This window comes from Musca autumnalis, unplaced genomic scaffold (assembly GCF_047663935.1).
Source record: "Musca autumnalis isolate F117 unplaced genomic scaffold, ASM4766393v1 scaffold_3, whole genome shotgun sequence".
NCBI classification, from domain to species: Eukaryota; Metazoa; Arthropoda; class Insecta; order Diptera; family Muscidae; genus Musca; species Musca autumnalis.
Window position 1 is genome coordinate 106,778,582 of NW_027411866.1, and position 26,150 is coordinate 106,804,731.

General features: G+C 37.5%; 3 protein-coding genes and 2 long non-coding RNA genes across 7 annotated transcripts in view; 2 read left to right on the plus strand and 3 right to left on the minus strand.

Annotated features, from left to right (window-relative positions):
* LOC141399857 (uncharacterized) overlaps positions 1 to 1,431 on the minus strand; it is a 36,729-nt gene extending 35,298 nt beyond the window's left edge. The window contains exon 1 of the mRNA XM_073979189.1: positions 984 to 1,431. Within this exon, the coding sequence (XP_073835290.1) occupies positions 984 to 1,096 (113 nt within the window). The 5' untranslated portion in view covers positions 1,097 to 1,431. The remainder of the gene's footprint in view (positions 1 to 983) is intronic.
* Positions 1,432 to 6,605: 5,174 nt separating this feature from the next.
* LOC141399858 (uncharacterized) lies at positions 6,606 to 8,356 on the plus strand. Its single transcript, XR_012411999.1, has 3 exons — positions 6,606 to 6,655; positions 6,717 to 7,181; positions 7,431 to 8,356. It is a non-coding gene; the product is annotated as an uncharacterized lncRNA (long non-coding RNA).
* A 16-nt stretch (positions 8,357 to 8,372) lies between these two features.
* On the plus strand, positions 8,373 to 9,115 carry LOC141399859 (uncharacterized). Its single transcript, XR_012412000.1, has 3 exons — positions 8,373 to 8,406; positions 8,463 to 8,935; positions 8,994 to 9,115. It is a non-coding gene; the product is annotated as an uncharacterized lncRNA (long non-coding RNA).
* Positions 9,116 to 14,806: 5,691 nt separating this feature from the next.
* LOC141397340 (cytoplasmic dynein 1 intermediate chain-like) lies at positions 14,807 to 26,082 on the minus strand. 3 transcript variants are annotated; one of them, XM_073973485.1, is made up of 8 exons: positions 25,875 to 26,082; positions 25,684 to 25,818; positions 25,378 to 25,505; positions 22,377 to 22,400; positions 16,744 to 16,887; positions 16,328 to 16,620; positions 15,620 to 16,073; positions 14,807 to 15,341 (listed from the first exon to the last, which is right to left on the minus strand). In XM_073973485.1, the coding sequence occupies exons 1-8, from the start codon at positions 26,027 to 26,029 to the stop codon at positions 14,809 to 14,811; spliced, it is 1,866 nt and encodes a 621-aa protein (XP_073829586.1). In that variant the 5' UTR covers positions 26,030 to 26,082; the 3' UTR covers positions 14,807 to 14,808. The 3 variants fall into 3 exon arrangements, with proteins under 3 accessions (XP_073829586.1, XP_073829585.1, XP_073829587.1); XM_073973484.1 differs by having other exon boundaries at positions 25,378 to 25,508; XM_073973486.1 differs by lacking the exons at positions 16,744 to 16,887; positions 22,377 to 22,400 and having other exon boundaries at positions 25,378 to 25,508.
* Positions 20,202 to 22,366, minus strand: LOC141397342 (uncharacterized). The gene is made up of 2 exons (XM_073973487.1): positions 20,698 to 22,366; positions 20,202 to 20,623 (listed from the first exon to the last, which is right to left on the minus strand). The coding sequence occupies exons 1-2, from the start codon at positions 21,853 to 21,855 to the stop codon at positions 20,615 to 20,617; spliced, it is 1,167 nt and encodes a 388-aa protein (XP_073829588.1). The 5' UTR covers positions 21,856 to 22,366; the 3' UTR covers positions 20,202 to 20,614.
* Positions 26,083 to 26,150: the final 68 nt, after the last annotated feature.

Sequence of the window (26,150 nt, forward strand, 5' to 3'; positions counted from 1 at the left end):
AGGAGCTTCATATGGCTTTCCGGATATGCTCAGGGTGTCTACTATATAGTCCTGTATTCAAATATATAATATAAAGTTCATAGCGCCCACGATTAATTTTTTGCGTGTTTTTCGACACTAATATATTAAGAAGATGTTGCACGCTCGACACAAAACGTTTTTTGAAATAACTATGGCGAATATTTATCAAAAAATATAGAAAACATACCATGAATCTTGTAAAAATTGCATATTTTGAGTATTTTAAGCTGTAATTACGTCATCGGGGGAAGTCATAGAAGCTTCATATGGCATTCCGGATATGCTCAGGGTGTCTTCTATATAGTCCTGTATTCAAATATTTAATATAAAGTTCATAGCGCCCACGATTCGCCCATTACCTAAAAATCGTCATGAAGACTGCTAAAGGGAAATCATTTACCTGTGATATCATTACCAAATATGCCATTTACTTTTCAATGGCAGTCTTCATGACGATTTTTAGGTAATGGGCGAATCGTGGGCGCTATGAACTTTATATTAAATATTTGAATACAGGACTATATAGAAGACACCCTGAGCATATCCGGAATGCCATATGAAGCTTCTATGACTTCCCCCGATGACGTAATTACAGCTTAAAATACTCAAAATATGCAATTTTTACAAGATTCATGGTATGTTTTCTATATTTTTTGATAAATATTCGCCATAGTTATTTCAAAAAACGTTTTGTGTCGAGCGTGCAACATCTTCTTAATATATTAGTGTCGAAAAACACGCAAAAAATTATTTGTTTGTATCGGAAAATAACGAAATTCTGGGTAAAACTCGTAAAAACCGATTTTGAGCTATATCTTAAGAACAAGAGCTGATGGAGAAAAACCGTGACCAGATTTGAAAAAAGCTCGCCGATTTCATTTAGAAACAACAACAACTTCGGTTGAAACAAAAGTCGTGTTGACCAGTGTTATACAGATCTTTCCACATAATCATCAGCTTACAGTGCAGATGGCAATTCCAATGGATTCGACTTGTCCCTCAAATTTCTTCTAATAGATGCAATGTCCTGTACATTTTCTTCATCATCAAAAAATAATTCCACCGAACTTATCATTTTTTGGTACAGCAAATAAAACTTGACGATCCGAAGATTCAATGGGCAGGTTATATTCCAATCTTGGGTTGTTTTCCAAATTTGCTCGAAAACTCAGCCAAAATATTAAAATATTGTCCAGAATACACAAAAGAGTTATCTAAAGCGCAATTATTTTTAAAATGTTTTTTTTTTTTTTTTTTTTTGGTGAATAGAGGTCACAAGTTTGAAAAAACACTGATCGATAACATGTTTATCGACCACCCAGTTGAGTTGACATTAATGGTACAACATTTCGTCTCAGTCGCGCAGACAACTGACAACGCAACTCAAGTTTAGTGGCAATACAAGATAGGCCCATAAATATAATACTTTTCTTCTGGAGCAGTTAAGGCCAGAACAGAATCAAGTAAGTAAGTAAGTAATCGAATTTATTGAGTCTTCTTCTTTTCAATAATAGTGTAATGTACAGCGAATGATTAACAATACATATTTAGAACTATTACGTCTTAGTCGGCTTTCACACAGTGTACTTTCGTCACGGAGACGACGTCATTTCTTGCTCTCCGTTTTCGCTTCATTCGTATTTTTTTGTAAGCAGGGTTGCATGTTTGCGGGATTTTTGTGCCAATCGTACAAATTTACCTAAGCGTACTATTTATGTACCGAATGTACAAAAATGTTTTAATGAAATATGTTGAAATAGAGATTACAAAATATGTGTATATATTGATTCTGATTATAAAACATCATTGCAGGTAAGAAACATAAAAAATGAGTGCAATAAAATAATTATTTTGTGTATGAATTTACATCAACAGTACTTTTTCGTACGTTTTCTTCACTACATTTTCCCACCCTGACAACATCTACGAATAAACATCAAAACGGAAACTGTGAAATGGTGTCGTCAAAACGACACTGTGTGAAAGCCGTCTTATTCTAACACATGAATGTGGTATGCAACTTTGCGAACGATGTAGAATAGAATTTGTGAAAACACACAAATGAAAGAGAAAAGGCTTGCTCCCGGCCTGTACGGTTTCTGACAGAGCGACGAACTGTCAAATACAATAAATAAATACTAAAACTAAATAACAAAAACAAATAGGTGTCTATTTAGCGAGTGTCAAACAGAGCATTTACGAACGTAAACAATAAATGGTCTGTTCCTTTACTTTAAAAAATGGTAACAGTGGCAAAAAATGGTAACAGTGGTGAACTGGTCTCATATAAATTGTATGCTTGTTAAAGTAAAGGAACGCTTTGCAGGTTAAAAATGGTAAGAAATGGTAACCTCAGGCAGGTAAAGGAACAAAGCTAAAATAGCATGCGTCAATACAAAGTATATGACGAACAATACAAAGTGTAAAACAATGGAAAAGTAAATAATAACAAAGTATATCGCGAATAGTACAAAGTGTATAAAGTGAGAAAATAAAAATATCACAAAATTAATTCAGAGTATGATAAAATATTGCATGTAAATAATTAAGCGAGCGTTTTAAATATATAAAACTAAATATCACAGATAATTAAATATTCGTATTGTTACGAATGTAACTGATAGGTTTAAGTTAGTTTAGTTTAATTTCCGTTAATTTAAAAATTTGAATTGTAACGTAAAGTTTTATTACGCAGTTACTTTATTTAAGCAACAACAATTATCATGTAGAATTATCTTCATTATTCTAGATGTTCTTTACCTTTCATTAATGTGCTTTTATTTTGTTTGCCATAGTCATGTAATTATTGTTTAGTTTGTCACTTCTTTTCTTACATTTGTTTGTTGTTGTAATTACGTCATTACTGTGCTTGTCTACTTGTATGTATTTGAGTATGGTTGTTCGCTTAGTGCGAATGTGCGTCTGTGTGTTCGCTGCACAGATTCGAGATGTGGCCAGATTGTGTAGATAATTCTAGACCAAGGAGATTTTGGGTATAAATATGAGATGCCGGCCAAACAGTGAGCAGTTGTGAATTTTATACCGAAGTGTAAACATCGACTAGTAAAGAAGTAAAGTAAAGCTGTGTACTTAGCTATAACAGTCAGCTCCGAATAAGTGTAATAAAGTAAATAAAGCATTGTAGAAACGTAATCTAAAACGAACCCTGTTTTATTTGGTACAAATCTTATCGGGGAATAAAACAACGTCTACACGGACATTAGTTAAATCTAATTCCGTAACAATTGGTGTCAGCAGTGAGATTACGATCATCCTACAATGAAGTTTAAGGATCTGCGAGTGGAAGACTTGAAGAAGGAGCTAAGTAAGTTGGAGTTGTGTTCTACTGGCAACAAGGCCGAACTACAAAAACGCTTGTTGGAAGAGTTCGAGCGCCGTGGAATGAACATCGATGAATATGAGTTCGAGAAGGAGGAAGTCGAGTTATCGGCAAAGGGCGAATCCAGCGTTGAGGAAGTTTCGTCGGTAGCTGCCAGGGGTGACGATTTGAAATCAATGCTGGCTATGATGATGAAGAAATTAGATGCTAAAATGGAAGAAAATTCCAGAAAGAGTGAAGAATATTCCAGAAAATTGGAGGAAAAGTTAGAAGAGAACTCTAGAAAAATCGCTAAGGGCATGGAAGAGAAATTACAGGTAAATTCTAGAACAATTAACGAGAAACTCGAAAACATCACGATGGTGATTGAAAAGAGAGTAGAAAACATGGAGGTACAAATTAAAGAGTTGGATAAAAAGATTTTGTCTGTTGATGAGAAATTTCTGGCTCAAGATGAGAAGATTCTGGGCATAGAAAAGAAAATGTCGGAACTGGAAATTAAAGGCGGTCCAGTGAGAGCTATCCATAACGCGTTAAAAATTAAGCCTCCAGTGTTCGACGGCTCTACCTCTTTCAATGTGTTCAAATTACAGTTCGAGACAGTGGCTGCTAGAGATTCTTGGAACGACAACGACAAGGCGGTATCACTCCTGATGGCATTGAAGGGTGATGCTGCTGACGTATTACAGAGTATTCCTGCCGCTTCTAGGAACAACTATGGAGATATAATGGCTGCTCTTGAACGTAGATACGGTAGTGAACACAAGCAAGAGATCTACCGAATGGAACTTAGGGGAAGAGTTCAGAAGCCAAATGAGCCCTTACAAGACTTTGCGGCTGATATAGAGCGGTTGGCGCAGTTGGCATATCCAGGAGAGACACATCCATTGGTGGACCGCATAAAGATTGAGACATTTGCAAGTGGTATTCGTGATCCAGAGATAAAATTTGCGACGTATGCGGCACCGATAGGAACATTTGCAGAAACCGTGTCATTTGCCCTGGCCCAAGAAACCGCGAAGATGCTGGTGAAACCTAAAGCTTACAACGTGCGGAGGCTGCAAGTTGAGGACAACAATTCCCAGACCGTTGTCGATCCGCTAAAGGATGCACTAATGCGTGTGAAACGAGGGGCTGGTAAAACGAGAAAGACTTGCTACAACTGTCGTAAAGCTGGACACATTGCACGAGAATGCATATTGCAACGACCAAGGCTCAGATCCACCTCACCGCCTTCAAAAAGCAACGACCAACCGGTGGCCAGGACTCTGCAAAGAGAGACATCAGGTGAATCAGATACAGCAAGTTCTGCTAATCACGAGGCGCCGCTGGCAGAGGATGAAAACGATGGTCCCACAATTTCTATAGCCATAGTCCAGCAGAAGAATCACAACTTGACGGTTAAAGGCTTCGTCAATGGTGTATTGCGTACCTTGACATTGGACACCGGTGCAACAAAGTCCATTATTAGACCGGATTTGGTAAAAGGGAAGGTATTGCCGTTAAACGGAGTCAAATTGCGGACGGCCACAGGCGAGACTACAACGGTGCATGGAAAGGCCTACCAAAGGCTAAGTATGGGTAGAAAATCTGTAAATTTCGATTTTGTAGTGGCCGATATTATGGACGAAGTTATACTTGGTGTAGACTTCATGATTGCCTTCGATATAAACCTGGACATAAAGCACCGTGTGATGACTTGGTCCAATGTGGAAATACCGATAAATGTGGGCTACAACGAGAAAAGCAAGCATCGCCAAAGTGCAGAATCCGACGAGATCGCTGTAGATGTCCGTACGCTGAAGGTGGAAGCCGCTGACAATTGGCCCGTAGGAAAGTGGAAAAATCTCGCGACGAGGACGAGAAAACGAAGATGTACGTCGAGGAAACGTCCATCGAAAAGCGGCCGTACAACAAGGAAGGACAAGTCCGATGAAGACCAGGTGGCACTTAGGAAGGTGACCACAAAGAAAGAAGGTATAACGTCAAGATTCCTGGAGAGAAAGCAACGTCCAGAAGAGCAGAAGTCCAAAGCTGACGCAGTAGGGGGTACATCTAAATCGGTTGCCACCACTACGGAACGAGAACTGCGTCTAGTCAAGAGGAACAGGCTTAAGCGGGAGGCAGTGTTACCAATGCCCATACCACCGAGAGGGAACTGTGCCTATTCGGGACGAACAGGCTTAAGCGGGAGGCAATGTTACGAATGTAACTGATAGGTTTAAGTTAGTTTAGTTTAATTTCCGTTAATTTAAAAATTTGAATTGTAACGTAAAGTTTTATTACGCAGTTACTTTATTTAAGCAACAACAATTATCATGTAGAATTATCTTCATTATTCTAGATGTTCTTTACCTTTCATTAATGTGCTTTTATTTTGTTTGCCATAGTCATGTAATTATTGTTTAGTTTGTCACTTCTTTTCTTACATTTGTTTGTTGTTGTAATTACGTCATTACTGTGCTTGTCTACTTGTATGTATGTGAGTATGGTTGTTCGCTTAGTGCGAATGTGCGTCTGTGTGTTCGCTGCACAGATTCGAGATGTGGCCAGATTGTGTAGATAATTCTAGACCAAGGAGATTTTGGGTATAAATATGAGATGCCGGCCAAACAGTGAGCAGTTGTGAATTTTATACCGAAGTGTAAACATCGACTAGTAAAGAAGTAAAGTAAAGCTGTGTACTTAGCTATAACAGTCAGCTCCGAATAAGTGTAATAAAGTAAATAAAGCATTGTAGAAACGTAATCTAAAACGAACCCTGTTTTATTTGGTACAAATCGTATCGGGGAATAAAACAACGTCTACACGGACATTAGTTAAATCTAATTCCGTAACAGTATTATTTTTTTTTTGTTTATCCCCTATGAGTGCCTGGGGTTGTTTTAGTGTAGAACTGTGGTGAAGTACTATCTGGAACGCTTTCAATGCACTCATTTAGAACTCCAATTGCTGATAGATAGGATACTGATGACCAAGAATTGTTCCTTTCAAGATGATAGATTTCGTTTACCAAGCCGTTGCAATGAGAAGCTACTTTTTCAACAAACTGCTTTTGGAGATTCAACGCATATAAGCAGAAGGGCTGTGTTCCAGACATATCGTATATGTAAGTATTTGCAAACATTTTGGTCGGGGTTTCATACCTTTTTTGAATGCATTTCCTCAAAATCTTCCGTTCGAATATTTCCAGTTCAGTAGCCACACTTGGAGAAATGGAAAACCATATAGGAAACCCATATATCAGCACTGACCTTATGGCGACTTTGTAGAGGAGAAGTTTTGTCTTTTGTGGTAAGTATTTGCTGTTAAATAGATATGTAAACCCACCAACCAATTGTTTTGCTTTTTGTAGTACATTTCTGGCATGCAAGTTGAACTTGTTGAGTTTGTCAAATGTGATTCCCAAATATTTGATGTTTGTTTTGAAGGGAATTTCTATTCCATCAAGAATACATCTGAGTTGTTTACTTTGTGGCACAACATACCTCGGGCATTTCCCTGACGCATTCCTGATGCAGATGGCTTCAGACTTCAGAGCATTCATTTTTATGCCCCAAGTTTTATAATATTGGTTAATATGCTCCAAATGTTCGAAGGCAAACCGTAAAGCTTCTTCAGGCGATGTGTTATGAGCGTAAATCAAGCAGTCATCAGCATAAAGCACCGCTTTTGAATGTGTAGTAGTGTGAGGGAAATCGTTGAGAAAAAGATTAAACAGAAAAGGAGCCAGCACACTTCCCTGTGGAACTCCGCTACTGACCAATCCATTTGGAGATGTGTTATCGTTTATTTGAACAAAAAATTTTCGATCCAACAGGTAATTATGTATAATTTTTACTAAGAAGGGGTCCACCCTTAAATCAATTAGTTTGTAGATGATTCCATTGTGGCAGACAGAATCAAACGCCTTCTCTATATCCAAGGATATAGCTACTGTACAATTTTGATTTCTCAAATTTGACGTAATGTCACTTTGGAATTTTAGAAGGGCGTGCTGTGTTGAGTGTTGTTTTTGAAAACCAAATTGGAAGTTTGAAATAGGATTGATGATAAACTCGTTTTCCAGTTTTTCTTTCAGGATGTGTTCAAACAATTTCCCCACGTTGGACAGAAGTGAAATTGGACGAAAATCGGAGACTACTGCACTATTCGCCTTTTTCTTAATAGGAATGAGTTTCGCCAACTTCCATGCACTAGGAAAGTAGCCATTGTTGATGGAATTGTTAAAGATGCAGGTTAAAAAGTTTATTACCGTATCTGGAACTTTGCGTAGCACAAAGTTAGATATTCCATCAACACCGGAGGATTTTTTGTTGTTTATTTTCTGAATAATAGTTTTTATCTTTTCAGGGTTTGTAAAATGATACTGATCAGGATTATCAATAGAATTGAAGTGACTATCGAAAGAGTAAATATGTTGCGGTATTGGAGCCATAAAGGAGGAAATTTTGGAATTTAGATCACTCACCGGGCAAGCAGGAACAGTTTCGCGGAAAACGGACACGAAATGCTGATGAAAATGATTGGCTATTTCAGATGTGTTGGATACAATATTATCATCAACGCTTAACTGCTGACAAAATGGCGACTTCTTCCTTCCGGTGAACTTGAAAATTTCTTTAAAAGCCAATGGGCCAGGTTTGATGTTCTCTAAACGATTGTTGATTATTTGCGCTTCCTCCATTCTTATAGATTCTTTTATAATAATTTTCAGAAGCTGTATCTGTTTGGAAATAATTCTATACTCACTACTGAGCCTATTTCCGGTCCGATGGAATATTTTCTTCAGCTCCTTCTGCCATTGATGTTTCACTTTGTAAAGTTTTTTTGATCTTTCTGAAAGCGGAAATTTTCCGTCTTTCACTTCTACTTTCTGAGAGTGAGCCTCATGGATTGATGTAAAACAGGTGTTGAACGTTTCAATGAAAGCATCAATTTCATCGTTATACAGCCTTGCATCAGTAGGTGGAAATATTCTATTGGCGACACGACTAAAATCCTCTTGAAAGTTTTCCCAGTTGGTATATTTATAGCTTATGAAGGTTTGTGGAGTATTCAGTACCAGGTCACTGCATTCAAGTTTTATTTTCATTTTCAGCGGGAAATGATCCGAAAACGTAGACAAGGATGAAATAGAATAATTCCTAGTTGCGAAGTCGACCAATTTTGGGCTAATTAAAAAATGGTCTAGATATGAAGGACCATTTGGAAATGAAGGAGACACATCACAAATACGGATTACATCCAAAATATTGGTTTGCAGCCATGACTTTAAGATTCTTCCATTGGAGTTTTCCAAAGAGTCTCCCCAACTTGGACTCCTCGAGTTTAAATCACCTCCAAGAATGAAACCATCGAGATTCGCACAAGCTTGGAGGACTTTATCCAGATCAGACTCGAGCCGCTGTGGTGGATAATTACATGGGATATAAATAGAGCCCAAAGCAATTCTCCTCCGACTATTATTCTGCACTGACTCGACCTGTATAATACAGGTGTTTAAACCAATACCATTGACCACTAATTTTGTATACTGTATGCAGCTTTTTATGAGAATGGCTACGCCAAGGGGTGAGTGATCCGTTACTATATTATAACCCTCAATTTTAATACGTCTATTCCTCCGCAGGTGACATTCTTGTACGAAACCCACATCGATGTTATTGTGAAAAAGCGTTCTTTGCAGATCAATTTGTCTACTCGTATCGTTTAATGACCTGACATTGAATGTTAATAAATTTAAGATTTTATGGTCCATATTGAAGTCTTACTTTGTTCAGAATCCGTAAGAACTCTGCCTTAGCTTTTGCTTTCTCCATATTTTTAAAATTATTAAGAAACTTTGAAATTTCTTGCTCCAATGTCAACTCCTCTGGTTCTAAGAAGTAGTTAGCTAGCTGAAGGAATTCGTCCACAATCGATGGTTTGTTGGAATTTGTAGCTTTGAAATGGCTTGAGAATGATTTGTTGGGTGATACCAACGACATATTAACAGCTTTGTTAACATTTTTGATGGCGATGACTTTTTCATTTTGCATTTTAGCCTTTGTACTTTGTTTAGCTGCAATGTATTTTTTATAGACTGGGCAGCCCTTAAAATTGGCTGGATGCCCAAATGTCTTACAATTTGTGCAGAAGGGTTCTGTAGAGTCTGATCGTACTCTCTGACAATTTCCAGGTTCATGCAGTTTGTCACATTTGACGCAATTAAATTTTGAGTTGCAGTTGCGGGAGATATGGCCCCACCGCTGACATCGATGACATTGAATATCGCTATCTTTTCTTTTGGGTTTTTCCCAAAAGACATCTTGGCACAATATATTATGAATATGGGAAATATCCCCTAATTTCTTGCCTGGCAGTAGCGATACTAAAAACAAGCCAGTATCGGTACCCCTTTTTGTAGAAGCAGGTGTTGTAAATTTCGTTACAGTTGCCACAGTGTTTGGCACCAGATAGTCCAACTCAGCTTTAACCTCATCCGGGTTATTGTAAGAGTACAGGCCCCTTAGAACTAGGCCAATCTGTTTCATTTCTTTTGGAGTGAATGAATACGAGTGGATTCCTTTTTCCCTCAAAATAGCCATCATAGAATAATGTACTTTGATGTCCGCAAAGTATAGTTTACTTTTGTTTTTATTAACATTTACGACTCTAAGCCCGCCTTCGGGGATAGTTTCTTTGAGTGTGTTAACAAGTGTCTTCATGTCAACGTTGTAGACAAAAATGGGTGGGCACCATTTTGTTTTTGGTTCTGACTCGTTTTTGTTTTTACTTGGTGTTTGTGTTTCCTTCGTAACAGGGGGACATTGAATGTTGACATCCGCTAGAACACTGAGAATGCCAAATCTATTATGATCTTTTGGATCAAGGTTTGATAGTTTTTCCTTTAGTTGGGAAAGGTCAATGTTTAGTGGTGAGATCTCATTATCAATGCGAAGTCTCTTTCGATCATTTGCGTTGCTAATGTTGTTGGGCTTTGTTGTTGCTTTACCAGCAACAGAATCATTGTTGATGGAAGTTGACGCCACCTCTTCTGCCACATCAAAATCCATATCAGGCAAAGATGAAGGCATCATTCATGCACGAAAATGCACTTTTGATGCCTACACAGTTAAAATTTACCAGTAAAATTTTAATTTGAAGTTTGATTTTTTTTCCGCTCGAAAACAATACGTCCAGACTGTTTCAGTGTTACCACAGTTTTTTTTCAGAACAGAATCAATCGTCGCTTGCTTTGCTTGCTTCCCAAATGTCAAATTATAAAGGAATGCCAAAGTCTCTTTGCAAATCCGCCTGCGTTCCCCTTTAGGAGGCTCTGGCATTCCTTTATGATTTGACATTTGGGAAGCAAGCAAAGCAAGCGACGATTGATTCTGTTCTGGCCTTAACTGCTCCAGAAGAAAAGTATTATATTTAGATATTTTTATTCCATTCATAAAGAAAAAATAAGTTGGTATTAATTTAAAACAAAACGTCATGGTAGAATAAGAAAAGGTAGCAGCAATACACAGCTGACTGAACTGGGTTGTAACGTTAGTGTCAAATTTCATATGACATTTTATACATTTATTTCTATTTCGATGTACATTAGGGACATATGTATATTTTTTGAGAAAAAGATATATCATTCGGAAAAAAAACCCCGAAAAGTGACAAAACTGGAAGCAATTTTTAAGAGAGTGAGAGTGGAGAGAGAGCGAAAATGGCTTTATCTTCTACCACAGGCTACCAGCAAAATTTCTGAAGGTAAAAAATGGCAGAACTGATTTTTCGACTTTTGTTTGACGATTATTTCACAATGAAAAAGAAAACAGAAGAAAAAGTCGAACGCTGATAAAACTAAATTAAAAACTGTGAAATAAAAGACGAAAATTGATTTTTTTATGTTTCTTTTCGACATTGCTGCCAGACCTACCATTTTTCCGTTCCTTTACTTTTCTGGTAAAAATGTTCATGAGAGAGCAATTTTGACACTTTTCTCTTTTACCACCCTTACCATTAAAAAAGTAAAGGAACAAAACTCATCACATTACGAAGACATCAGTTAACACAGACGACGGCGTCACTTTATGCATTTGTGAACGACATGCTGAACTAGATTGTGAATCGTTCGTCTGATTGTAGTTCAGTGAACTATTGAGCTATAGTGAACTATATCGACTGAACCAATTCATACGCTCTTTTTATAGCCCGTTTCCACGGTACGTCGTTCGTTCTCTATTCGTTGTTCGACCCATAACTACGAATAAATTACTTATTTCCTCACACAAAATTCTATGAACGAACGACGATTTTTCTACGTTGTTCGATTAGAAATACTTTCTGAATGACGAATAGATATGTCCCATCACCAACAAATGAGAGAATTCATCGAAAAAATTAATTATGACATGTATAAATTCAAAATTGAAAAATTAGTTGAAAACACAAAAATTTGTAGAAAAAGGAAATAGATGAATGAAAATTAATGAACTTAACATTTTATATAGATGCAGAAGGAAGATGGTTGTGTTTCCTTCTTAATTCCACACACATTTCTTGTCCATTAGTTCAAAATCGCGTAAAAAATCAGAAACAGAAAGAAAACAAATAACTGAAAGTCGGTATACACAAACATTGTTTTGACATGTCTCTCTCTCTATATTTTTGAAAATAGAAACATATAAAAATATATTGAAAATACAAAAGTATTCAGAATTTATGGGAAAAATGAATGAAATGTGTGTTGTTAAATTTAGAAGATACATTTGATCGAAAGTCTATTGCTTTTCCTATTCATTTAATGTATATTTTATGTGTTTTCGGTTAAATTTTTTGTGAAAAAAAGGAATCAGAAATGAAGGAAATTTTGTTTATGTTTCTGTTAATTACGAATGGTGTCGTGGAAACGGGTTAATTGGTGTACGTCGTTTGACAGGCGAACAACGTAATTGAAACGCTCGTGTGAACATGACATTAATGAATCGTTCAGTGTAGCGATTTTTACCTCAGAACAGTTGACATCCCTGCTCATAATTGTTGTTTTTTTAATACATGGTAACCCTACAAGGAATGAACTAGATTGCCGTTGCAAATTCAGTTTGACTTGTATCGTCCAAACAGAACTTGTACATTTCTGCTTGTTATTTCTCTTATTATGGTTGAAATCGAATTGGAAACGTGTTTAGTGAACGAGTTTTGCTGGTCCACGGTTTATAGCAAATATTCAAATCTATCATTCACATTTTGATTAAAAACTCACAACTTTGGGAGTAGGTAAGTCCACATTTTATTTGTAACGAATGCAACGAATGCTGGTGTCTTGCTGTCGAAACTACTCGCCTATGCGACATATGTAAATCGTCTTCCATTGCTTACCACAGTGTCATCCAATTTGCATTTCTGGACTGAACTCTTCTCCATTGTGCTGCATTTCGGCATAAATGTATTATTCTCCCAGCTGGCGGGAAAAATCTGAAATTTTTAACACAGGTATATCGTTTCGTCCTGATTACAAAAATATAAAGTTCGTTAGGGGGAAGTCCATACTTACCGACATATGGGCCTCTGAAGTTCCGAAAATTCCTTTGTGTAAAAGCCTGCTACTTGAAAAATTGCAATTTAAAAGAAAATTTTGTTCCTGTGCTCGACATTTGCTCCTGTCCATAGGAAAAAGTCTTAAATCCCCGACCAAAGTCCGGCTACTTAGAAAAAATTTACAATTTATAAAAAATTCTGACTTTTTTGGCAGCAGGGAGATTAGTCAATTTGTTCCTTCATTCCATTCAAGGAATACCTAGCTTTGCAGAGTTTGTCACAGTCCGGCATATCCATTACCTCTGTTCCTTTACGTGCAAGAATCCTCAAGTTTTACCACTTTTTACTCGAAAAGCGTTCCTTTACTTTTGACACCATACAATTCATATGGGAGCAGTTTACGACTTTTACTACTATTGCCGGTTTTACAATTTTCTAAAGTAAAGGAACAGACCAATTATAAGAGATCAACAGGTTCCTTTACCTACATCCCAAATGTTGCTGTTGCGAAGATCTTTGCTGACATGTCTGGGTACCCCCACCCCATCCATTAGATGGTGATTTAGATGTTTCTGCCTATAGCACCTAAGTAGATACTGCATCGACAATTTACTGTTTTGCCGACGCACCGATGCACCGGCAAGATCATAGTTTCCTCATGTAAATGGTCCACTGAAGCCATAAGGAGAGACCGTGTTCCCAGCGCTGCATTCTAGCAACAGTATTGCGTATCACTTACATGGGCATGAATAGCTTACCACAGACCGACTTACCTTTCGCGTTGTATGTGGTTAATACATTCAGTGGCAGCTTCATTTCCGCAGTCACTTATTATTGGTTTCCCGACATTAGCATTACTGAACGTATAAAACGCTTTAGTCGGGTCCAATGCTAGCTACCATGACTGTTCTGTGGCACGGTCTGTTCCGGTTGAGACCTCGGCTAATATGTGTGGTCCGCAACTGGATAACAGGCTCTGATGCTGGGGAGGAGTAACTCCTCAAGAATCTTTGCTATTTGTGAAAAAGTAAGATCGCCAATGAAGCCACAGGTTTTAGTAACAGGACCATCCTGCCTATTTTCCAGGCTTCGGAAACTATTGAGTGGATAACGATAGGGGTTGAGGACCTTGTTCAGATACTCGACTCCTGTCTGGATACTTCATCCAAGACATTGGTTCCCAGATTGATATTGAAGACACGATTAATTTTTGGAAGCGGTCAGGAATGATCTTCGCGATTTTTTAAATAATTTTTTGCCTCTGTTCTTGATTTTCATAGTTCCAAACTGTAATTTCTTTCACTATTTGCGATGCATCTTAGCTTTTTATTTATTTTTTACGCTTTTGTTAGGATTTGAATGTAGCGGCGAATCATTTTTCACTGATTTTCTTAGAGATTAATGTCGGTAATGACCAAAATTAATAAAACATATTGTCAAAGAAATTAATGTAGGAAAATTGGAGAAAATAACCGCGAAAATATGTCGCAAGGTGGTGGAACTGGTGCCGAAACAGTTGTATAATGTGATAATCTCCAACGGTTACTATAAAAATCTTTAGCGGGTAACAAAAATGTCTTTTTCTCAAAAAATATGTAAAAGGCAAAATACTTTTTTGAGGTAAAATATTTTGTGTTGTTATAGATTTTTGCCAATATCTTGAAGACCATTAAGCCTTTCGCAGCGGTTCTTGCAGGTATTGGATACTAAAATATCCACAAACATATTACATAGAATTATTCGACTTTCTGACCACTAATTTGATGATTTTAAACGAATTTATTTATATTTTTTCAATTTTCTAAAGAGGCAAAATACTTAATTGACTCACTGTATATGTATATACAATGTATATAAAGGAAATATTTTTAATTTCAAATGTTCATAGAACTAGAATCCAGCCCCTGTGTAATATTTCAAATATTTCAGATTTGTTGGTTATTTATTAAACTATTTTGTCTTAACATATCCAATGTTTCACATAGCAGAGAATTTGCATCATGTTCGGGTTGCGTTAATTTTTCATCTACATCATATAGATGCAATTTTCCATCTAAATCACCAACTGCAATTTGTCTACCACCACCATTAGATATCCATGAAATTCGGTTAAGAGCTGGTTGTCCTTCAACAATTGTAGATACAACAGGTTCTTCAGTATTCATATTTATATTCCATATATCGAAATGAGCATTTTCATTAACAGTGGCAAATAAAGCTGGATTTGTTGGAGACCAAGCTATATCCATAATATAATCGTAATTGTTATTACCAGAAATGGTATGTAGCGGTTTTTTATCGTGTAATGACCATAATTTGATGGTCGAATCAATGGATGATGTTAAAAATAAATGATTGAATTCTGTTGCTGGTGAAAAGGATTTGGATATGCCTGTGATTGGAGCATCATGTTGTTCATGTATGGCTTTGATAGCAGGATTAACGTCTAAACGATTAGCTGAAAGTATTAATAGAATCACATTAATGGATATACATGTATGGTATCCGTGATTGGGATATATGGTTTGTAGCATATTTCATTTCATTTGACATCTACGCGAATTGACATTTGAAACCTAGTGGTTTATTTTGACATATACGCGAATAGCCATTCGAAACCCAGTGGGTTTATTAAATCCGGTTATATGCAAACGTACTATAAAGTAATATTATAATTCTAAACGAACAGTATTCCAATATTTACTTTGCAGATTGCCACCTATGTATATTCTTTACCTTTATAAACGCAACCATCTTCACTGCCAACAAGAAATTTATCATACGCTTCTGTCATAAATGTCATACATGTAACAGAAATCGGACGTTTCTTTTCGGCTTCCAATGTAAAAATATCAATTGGTTTGTGCAACATATCTATGTTCCATGTACACAAACGGCCATCTGAAGAAATTGAAAAAATACTATCGGACTTGATGTTTAGACAACGAATCGGTTGGACATGGGCACCACAGTTGATTTTAGTTGATTGTACAGGAATTGGTTTTGGTGAACGTGTATCCCATAGAACAATTTGTCCCGAATAAGTTCCACCAATAATTATATTTGGATTGGATTCTGCAAAGCGTATTGACATAATGGCACTAGAGCAATGCATTATTGATTCTGGAGAGGATTTGTCAAATGTTGTGTTCCATACTAAAGCCACACCCTCTGGGGCCAGGGGTTCATCCTAAAGGGGATGTAAAACATACCTTATTACAATATATTACATATTTGGAGAATCAAATTGAATGCTCTCCCAGCTAACGGAAAATTCTGAAATTTTTATGACTGGTATGTTTGGATGAATAACAAAAATATAAAAACCATACTTATAGAGTTATAGGCAGGAATCAGGAATAAATAATCTAACTTTGGAGTAAATTTCAGAGGGAGAGTATTCAATTTATGCTTATTTCGTTAGCTTTATGTTATGTGCTTTACCACATTTGAATGATACGATGCCACAATGAGATCTGTGAAAAATGGCGACCAATCCACATCCGTAATGCATCGATTTGTTGACATATGATTATCGAATATTCGATTTAATGCAACTTGTGCACGTGATCTTTCATCTATGTCATCCTCGAAATCTTTTCCTCGTGTATAGTCCTTGGTTACATCAATATTCTTGGATACAATATTTTCGACCACACTACCAATGCGCTTCAAGGCATTTTCAAAATTGGTATTCGAAAGAAAGGCAAGTTTTTCATCTTCGGACATTTCTTTAACTAAGAAAGAAAATAGAAACAAAAAATCGGGTTAACTTCTATAGTTCTCCAATATCTTGAGAAAACCTAGAAACATAGAATAGGGCCGAAGAGATGTTTGGATGAATTTATTACAACACTTACCTTGACTACGTTCTTCTACAATACTTTCTAAACGCGATATGGCTGGCATAACAAATTCAATCTTTGGTAAACCAGGTGACATACATCCCGCTGGTAACTTCGAATCAAAGCCGCCTACTGATATTTCATCATCTTGGAAGTCTTCACTATTATAGTCGACTTATCTCTTTGACTGCTACACACGAACTGAGTGCGCCGTCTCATTTATTTCACAATCATGTCTCTACACTAATGCTTACAAACTAATCGATTACAAATATATGTACATTTATCGTTATCAAAGTGTTATCGATATGTGTTATTATTTACAATAGCTGTGTTCATGCACTCTTTTCGACCACAGCTCGGCCAACCTGATAATTGTGACCGCCCCGGTCACACGGGGTTAAGTTTTAACTCAATGAAGGTAAAGTATACTTAAACTAGGGACTACATACTTATGCTACTTAATCTACTACTATGTACAATTAACTACTATTATATACATTACTAGGCAGAGCAGCCCTGGGTCCCGTTACCGGGGTCATCCGTTTTCCATAATCGCATATTGCAGGCCTCGATCACACCGTCATAGGGTATTTGAGTGATCTGGCAATTCTCTATATCTCTGACCACATACCGATCATGTGGCAACACCTTATGCACCACATAGGGTCCCTTGAACTTCGGGATCAATTTTTTATTTACCCCCACTGTGGTGTCCACATTCTTTATCACCACGAAGTCACCCGCTTTAAAAGAATTAACCTTAATGCCCTTCTCTTCCGATCTCTTTTCACTGTATTTTTGCGCCCTCGCAATAGCTACCTCAGCTTTGTCTCTGATCTCCTTGATACCCCCCCCCGGGCCCGAAAGGTTCTCCTCTAGGTACTCAGACAATTTATCCACTATCTCCCCTCTTTGATTAACTCCGAATAAAACTCTGCTTGGGGTATCACCTATGGACCTATTCACCGTATTATTGAAAGCAAACTCTATTTTGCTAAGCTGTTTCACCCAATCGGCATGTGCTACTGGCTCACTAAGTTTAGCCAACATTCCCACCAAGGTCCTGTTCACTCGCTCGACCTGACCATTAGCCTGGGGCGAGTGGACAGCAACCTTTACGTGGTCAATGTTTTTCTCCTTGAGAAAATCTTCAAACTCCTTTGAGGTGAAACAACTTCCCCTATCCGTAATGCACCGTACCGGCCTACTATAATAATCGAAATATTTCATCAAAGCCGCATTAACCTCTTTAGTACTTGTTGTCAAAACGGGATACAGCCTAACAAACTTCGTAAATGCATCAATAACTACCAAAATGTGCTTCCTTTTATTCTGTAACGATGGCAAGGGTCCCAGATGATCCAAATGAATCGTGTGGAATGGCTTAGGTTCTTTTGGAATGTTGTGTAGTGCTCTCGCATTTGGTCGATGGGGTGCGGAATACATAAGACATTTTATACAAGTCTTTTTAAATTGATCTATCTTTTCCTTCATATTCGGAAACCAGTAGTGTTCTCTCATTTTTAGATAACATTTATCAACCCCCATATGGCCTACGCTTTCATGTATGTTTCTAATTACCTCTACTTCCATATCTTTGGGAACGAAAAATCTCAAACCTTCATTCATCTTCTTGTACACTACACCGTTCACCATGTCATATCCGTTTACTTCACCTTGTTCCAATTTCGCTTTCAATTCTGCTATTTCTTTGTCCCTCGACTGGGCTGCACATAGTTGAAAATCTATGTCTTCTATCTCTATAGTCGCCACTACTTTGTCATTATCTTGGTGTACTCTGGATAGTGCATCTACATGACCCATCTTTGTCCCTGGTCTGTGTCCGATAACATAACTATAGTTTTCTAACTCCAATGCCCACCTCGCTATTCGGCTGTTAATATTTCTTTTAGCTAAGGTCAGAGTGAGTGAATTGCAATCCGTTAATATTTTGAACTTTATTCCCTCCAAATATGCCCTAAATCTTTTGAGAGAATAAATAATGGCTAATGTTTCCAACTCAAAACTGTGGTACCTCGATTCAGCATCCGTGGTTCTCTTAGAAAAGTAAGCCACCGGATGTAACACGCCATCGTCTTGCTTCTGCATTAAAACCGACCCAAATCCCGACGCACTTGCGTCACAGTGCAGTTCTGTTTCTCTATTTGGGCTATATATCGCCAGCACTGGACTAGATGTTAAATGTTGTTTCAATGTTTCGAATGCCTCCCTGCATTCGTCTGAAATTTGGAATTTGACCCCATCCTTCGTCAATTCATACAACGGCTTCGCTATCAAAGAAAATCCCTTCACAAATTTTCGGAAATAAGAGCACAATCCCAAAAATGCCTGCACCTCCCTAATGTTTTTCGGCATTGGGTAATTTTTTATTGCCTCCACATGACCATCTGATGGCTCAATGCCCTTACGAGAAACCTTATATCCCAAATATTCAATCTGGGTATACGCAAATTTACACTTTTGGATTTTCAACTTTAGTCCATAAGAGGCCAATCGGTCCATTACTCTTCCCAATAGTTCCACATGTTCTCTTAAAGTTCGCGAAGCTATCACAATGTCATCCATGTAGATGACCATCTCATTCTTCTCCAAAAAGTCGTGGAAAATTCCTGCAATAAACCTTTGGAACACAGCTGGTCCATTCTTCAACCCAAATGGCAATCTCAAAAATTCGTATTGACCATTTGGCACTACGAAAGACGTATACTTAATAGAATCTTCATCCAACCTAACATGGTAGAAACCTGACTTTAAATCCATAATAGTAAACCACGACTTTCCGCCTAAATACTCCAAGCAATCCTCAATTAGGGGTAGGGGGTAATTATCCCGCACTATGTTTTTGTTTAATGCCCTATAATCGACGCACATCCTAGTTTCCCCACTTTTCTTTTTTGTCAACACTATTGGGGATGCATAAGGGGAGTTGCTTGGGCGTATAATTCCTTTTCCCAAAAGGTCTGCTATAATTTTCCCCACCTCTTGCTTTTCTGCGAAGGACAGCCGTCTTGGCGAACAATGTGTTGTATTCCCCGAATTCACTAAGATAGAAGCCCTAAAGTCTGAGGTTTTTGGTTCTCTTTCCATTTTTTCAAAATAATTCTCTTTAATTATCTTCCTCATATTTTCTCTTTCATACCTACTCAGCTGTGGGTTAATATCCCACCCTTCTTCCTCATTCTCAACATCCGCACAAACCATCTGCAAATCATTTAAATTTTCTTTTATCCCCTTCTGCTCAATATTCACACATATTTCTTTTAAATCATTCACACTTTTATTTACCTTTCCTTCTTTACCATTTTCCATACGCACTACTTGTAAACCGTTTATGTTTTTTCTCACCTTTCTCTCTTCCTTCCGTACTTCACTTACCGTACCCTTCCCTCGTACCTCTTCCCGTAAACCCACTTCCCTCTCGGGATTAAATTTTTTCTCCTTCCCAATTCTTTCCTTACCCACCTTCACGTTGACCTCATTAAGAGCATCACACAACTTTTGTTTTGTTTTAATTGGTTTTATTAACCCTTTTTTCAATTCATGATTTGGGTTTGTATTCAAAAGCAAATTAATAAAATTCAGGCCGGATGTACATGATTCATTGGGGTCCGGTCCCCCTTTTACACACAAAGCAATCGAAAATAGTTTAATAAAATCTCTTCCCAGTACTAGCGTACAAGGAGCCTTATCTTCTAATACATTAAAAGTAACTTTTCTTATCCTATTATTAAAATCTACAGTTGCTTCCACTTTCCCGTACACTTTCAATTTTTCTCCGCTTAACCCTCGTAGTTGAGACACTGTTCCTTCTGTTGACCTATAATCGGGACACAGGGACCTAATGACCGACCGATTAATAAAGCTACATGGGCTACCGGTATCGATCAGAGAAGAGATGAAACAAAATTTAGACCTGAACGGATTTGGACCCAAAGCTACTCTTACCTGTACATTCCAGTCCAATTCGTCTTCTTCTGCTGCCGCTGCTACCGCCCGGAGTGGGCAATTCATTCTGAAGTGGCCCGTCCGACCACACTTAAAACATGCCCGCATTGGTCTCTGGGGCTTCTTGCACACATTTGAATAGTGGCCAATACCTTGGCAATTGAAGCAACGGATCTCTGGCATCACTGTTTCCACCGCTGTAAACTTGACTTGCTTTTGGGCCCTCTCAGCAACCATTTTCTCGTACTTCGGGATCAACTTCTTGAAGTCCGCTACTGTTGTTGCATTCAGGAAAACCAAGGCTGCCATCGACTTGTCTTGCATGCCCTCAGTTATGAACTCCACCAGCTCTGCCTGTGTGATTGGCGCACCCTCACTTAATTCTTGCATTTCCAAGGTGTATCTGTGCAAACTTTCCTGGCCTTTCTTCCACTTGCGGTTGCCCAACTTACGCAAAATTTCCTTGGCGCCTACCTCTTTGTGGAACTCCGCACACAATTCTTTCTTCAAGGCCACCCAGCTCTCGGCCTTTGCACTACGCATGAACAGTTTTGCACTGCCATCCAGCAACCGGCGTGCATAAATGAATTTTTCGGCTTCAGCACAGCCCACAACATTGGTCACCCGCTCAAATTCATCGACCCATTTCGTTACATCATGGTCATCGTCGCCTGTAAATTTGGGGAGGGCCCCCTCAATTTCTGCAAACGCCATCAAACTTTTCTTATCGTTTTGGGTTTCCATCCTATCAATTTCTTTTTCCAACTGCAAGGCGCGTAGTCTGCTTTCTAACTCTTTTTCTTTATTCACAGTATCGCCTCTTTGCATTGTACTCATAGACCGTTGTTGTTGTTGTTGTGGCTGTGCTTGGGCTTGCTTGCTGTTTGGCACGTCCGCCAAACTTTGTTGCTGCATGTCTGTTTGTGCTTGCTCGCTGTTTGCCACGTTGGCCTGTTGTTGTTGCTGCTTGTCTGTTTGGGCTTGCTCGCCAGTCACGTACACCAAATCTTGTTGTTGTAACGGCTGTACTTGGCCGTTTGTATGTTGTAGTGTGCTCGCCGCAATCTCCTCTGCCAGCAAACTGCGTAGTTGCTGGGCAGATGCTGTTTCTGGAAAACTCACCCCCATTTGCTTTAAATGGGCTTTCAATTGATCCATTTTATAGATTTTTTGTTGACCAAATTCACTTTAAAGTTGATTTTATGTTCTCTAATTTCAGCTTCTGTTAACTTTTATTAATTTTAGTTAACCTTTGTTGAACGAAAATCACTTTAGTTTAGTTTTTTGTTCTTTTGATTTTAACCTCAGTTCAATCAGTTCTTCAGTTTTTATTTGCACAAATTTATTTTATGCTTTTAGTTAGAAAACCATATAAAACATGTATAATTTTCTTTTTCAGTTAATGCGTAGTACACTCTGTTCGTCGGTTGGCTTGAATTTCACAATTTCACAATTTGCGTTGTTGCGTGGTTCTTGTCACACCTGAAGTTATAGTCGACTTATCTCTTTGACTGCTACACACGAACTGAGTGCGCCGTCTCATTTATTTCACAATCATGTCTCTACACTAATGCTTACAAACTAATCGATTACAAATATATGTACATTTATCGTTATCAAAGTGTTATCGATATGTGTTATTATTTACAATAGCTGTGTTCATGCACTCTTTTCGACCACACTATCTTCAATACTTCTTATTACTGATATTATAAATGAGAAAACAAATCCAAAATTCAAATGTAAAATTTAATATAAACAAGTAAAAAAGTGTCAGTCGGCTTTGCCGACAGATATATACCCTCAGCCAATGTGAAGTGAAACTTTCGCCTCCGGACAGATTGAATGTATTTAAGGTCTCTTCAGAATTTTGTGGCTCTTTTTGGACATTTTAACTTGCCGACAAAAATGTGTATTAGGAATTAACTTGCCTAAGACACAAATGTTGAACTTTTGTAGGGCAGGTACCCTTAGGGAGAACCATTATAGAAGTTAAACTAAATTTTGATATAGTATTAGGAGATCCAAAGTTTTGACCAAATTGGTTGCCCCATTCAAGCGAAATCGTCCTAGTACATTTTAAATATTGGGGAGAAGTACCGGAAGTATCGGTTGAACAGTTCGAGAGTTATCGTGCTCTCCGACCGCCACATATGGTGACATACGGTTTTTTTACATCTTTCGGGCTGTTTTCCCAAGAAATATGGACTTGCCCCTGAAAAAACTTTTACCGTCGTAATGGAGGTAGCGAATGCAAATCGCTTCAACAAAAATCAATGTGATTCGAGAGCAGGTCTTAAAGTAAACTTATCCGAAATTTTGTGTGAGAGGTACCAGAAGGAGTAGACAAATATAGTCCATATTCGAACCTGATCTTTATCTGTTAGATATATTAGGATGTGCAAAGTATGGATTACATCGGTCACTCTCTTCAAGAGTTATAGTGCGCAAAATTTTTCCGAACATTTTTGAAGTTTTGTGGGGGAGGTTCCTGAAGGAGTGGACCGATATAGCCCATCTTCGAATTTGAACTATGTTTTGATAAAATATTGCGAAGGACAAATTTTGGACCGAATCGACAGATCCGTTCGGGAGTTATCTTGCGCTCCACACGGTGTCATAGGGGCTTTTTGTAACTTTCAGGCTATTTTCTCAGGAAGTATGGTCTTACCCCAGATGAAACTTGTACCGTAGTATGGCGGGAAGTAAATACAAGTTGTTGCAACAAAAATCAAAGCGATTCGAGAGCAGGTCCTAAACTGAACTTATGCGAAATTTTGTGTGAGAGGCACCCGAATGAATGGGCCGATTGAGTCCATATTGGAACCTCATCTAAGTCTGGTAAAAATTTCACGATGTGCAAAGTATGGATCAAATCGGTTACTCCCTTCAAGACTTATCGTGCGCACAAATTTTCCGAACATTTTGGAACTTTTGTGGGGGAGGTACCGGAAGGAGTGGACCGACATAGCTCATCTTCGAACTTAAACTAAGTTTGGACAAAATATTACGAAAGCCAAAATTTGAACCGAATCGGTTCATCCGTTCGAGAGTTATCGTGCGCACCAGCCAGCCAGACAGACGGACGGACATTGCTAAATCAAATCCAAATTGTCTGAAACACATTTCGTCCAAACATACTTGGGGTCTAAAACCATTATTTCGATGAGGCACATTTTGCCCGTATGAACGTGTATATGAGGAAAAGTCAAAATTTTTTAGTTTCCATGAAGCCAAGGTTTGCACTATTATAATACGCGAACTATTGTAGTTTACCAGTAACTATGACTATTGCTGGATTAATTTAGATGTTTTTGTACAAAGCTCAAAAAATTAGCAAAAAAAATTAATTTACGTGGTAGTTACGACCGCGTAAAGGAAAAAACATAGGTAAAAACACGTTGAAGCTAAACAGGTTTTTTACATTGCTATTCGATTTCTGATAAAACCATTCAAATGACGGACATCTGTCCAAAGTAAAAGTAGGAGAATACAAAATGAAGATTACACTTCTAATGAATCACTTTCCAAAATTTCCACTGCATCCACCTTTTATGGATGCTGACATTTTGAAGCCGGATTTCAGGTGTTTTTTGTATTTTTTATGTAACTGGGACGCGCATTCGGATATTTCGAAAAACCAATTATAGGATTAAAGAACTCGCGATTTCGCATAATCTGATATGTATATTGAGTATGTAGCCCACACAGCAGCAGAGTATTCTACTGCCAAAGGCCAAAATTGAGTGATATATTTTTTCTAAAAAACCTATTTTTTGGGTACAGTATTTACAATATCGTTTTGAGTGTGCTGGTACCCCGCGATATTTTAGTTTTTCGACGATCCGGATCATATGAATCTCAGATCGTAAAAATCCATCTACTAGAACGGCGGAAATGGCTACTGCAAAAAATGAAAAATTTGCGAAAAATGTTTTTCAAAATATGGCTGACTAATTCGCGTTTTATGTGGATCGTTTCCATTTCAATGAAGAAAGTGAATCATCACTCGCGTTTGTGCGAAAACAGCGGTTTGAAAAATTTAGTGGCATGGGAGCTGTATCCGATTTATCCAAAAAATACTGGTTGACAATTTGTGGTGGAGAAATTTTGTGACCATTGAGGTTCCCAAATGTAAAATTACAAATGATAATAGTTCGGTCACTACAATTTGACTATTTGAATGTGCTACCTACAAACGGGGAAAAAATAATATACTATGGGAAGGGTATAAAAATTATATAGTTTCCAATTGTAGTCGAACTTTTCTACAAAGTAGCTGATGGGCACGAAAAATTACTACGTTATAGAGACAATTCATTATAAAGCGTTTTGTTTTATAAAGCGATTCGTTATAGAGAATTATCCGTTATAGAGAAGTTCGATTGTGTATATGTACATACATATATGTATCAGGGCAATCATGAATAAAAACTACGTGCGAAATTTGTTCCCTTTCCTAGTTTCTCAATTATTTATTTTAATATTTATGTCCAAAAAGGAATACTTTTGTCGATTCGGCGCTAATTTTCCATAATTAAGTGATTCTAGTAGCTTTCAATGTTCTAAAATATTAAGTTTAAAATAATTTCACTTTTGAAAATTATTTTCCGTATGGAAAATTCCGAGTGAAATATTCATGATTGCCCTGTACGTATTTAGTGATTTAATTATACGTACCGAGACGTTGCAGAAGAGCATTACTATTTTTGGTTTGTGTCGATTTGGTTGAAGTGAATATTTTTCGAGGCGGAATATCCGTGATTTCTGTATGAAACACTGTCAACTTGGAAAGTTTTTCAGCAAAGCTACTAAAAAAATTTACAATTTTTAAAAACTGACTTTACTTTGTTTCTCTTTCAGCCAAATTATGAATATCAACTCTCCGTGGGTTTTATGACTTTCTCCTTTAAGTTTAAACGGCAGAAAGACAAAATAGTTACAAGAGGAGTTGGCATTCATAATCATCCTATTTAATTTCCATACCTATTAGATTCTATAATTTTATCAACAGGTGAATTAATTTTCTCAATTTCTTCAGACTTTGATTTAGATAGTTTAGGTTTATCTACTATCGCCGATGTCGATTTTAATGTTTCTTCGTAAAGTTTATCAAAATCGCTACAATGAAAGACCGTTAGTTATTTTTTTTTTAGTTGTTATACATATTATATTACCATTCTAAAGGCAGTGAAGGCCTTTTTTCCTTGATTTTTACTTTATCAGCTTCGCGTGCAGACTTCAAGGCTTCTAGATGCTTTCTTTCCTGGCGTATTTCTTCCAATTTTGCCAATTTACGTTTAATAACTTCATCAAAGTTTTTGCCCGACATTTTATTCTGATAGGATTTAGCTTTTGAACAGCAGCATGTCAAGAATATGACTAGTCGTACATTCCATGTACCAGCTTGAGAATAAATCTGTACGATACATATTTAAAAATAATATAAAACC

Bases quoted from the DNA above. Each gene is read 5' to 3' on its own strand.
- LOC141397340 (XM_073973484.1), bottom strand. From the start codon at position 26,029: ATGTCGGGCAAAAACTTTGATGAAGTTATTAAACGTAAATTGGCAAAA. The intron at 22,401-25,377 runs GTACGTATAATT...TTATAATATCAG, and splicing joins TGCTCTTCTGCAACGTCTCG to TAATAAGAAGTATTGAAGAT. The intron at 16,888-22,376 runs TGGTCGAAAAGA...ACTATAATAGTG, and splicing joins AAGAAGTATTGAAGATAGTG to AAGACTTCCAAGATGATGAA.
- LOC141397342 (XM_073973487.1), bottom strand. From the start codon at position 21,855: ATGGATCAATTGAAAGCCCATTTAAAGCAAATGGGGGTGAGTTTTCCA.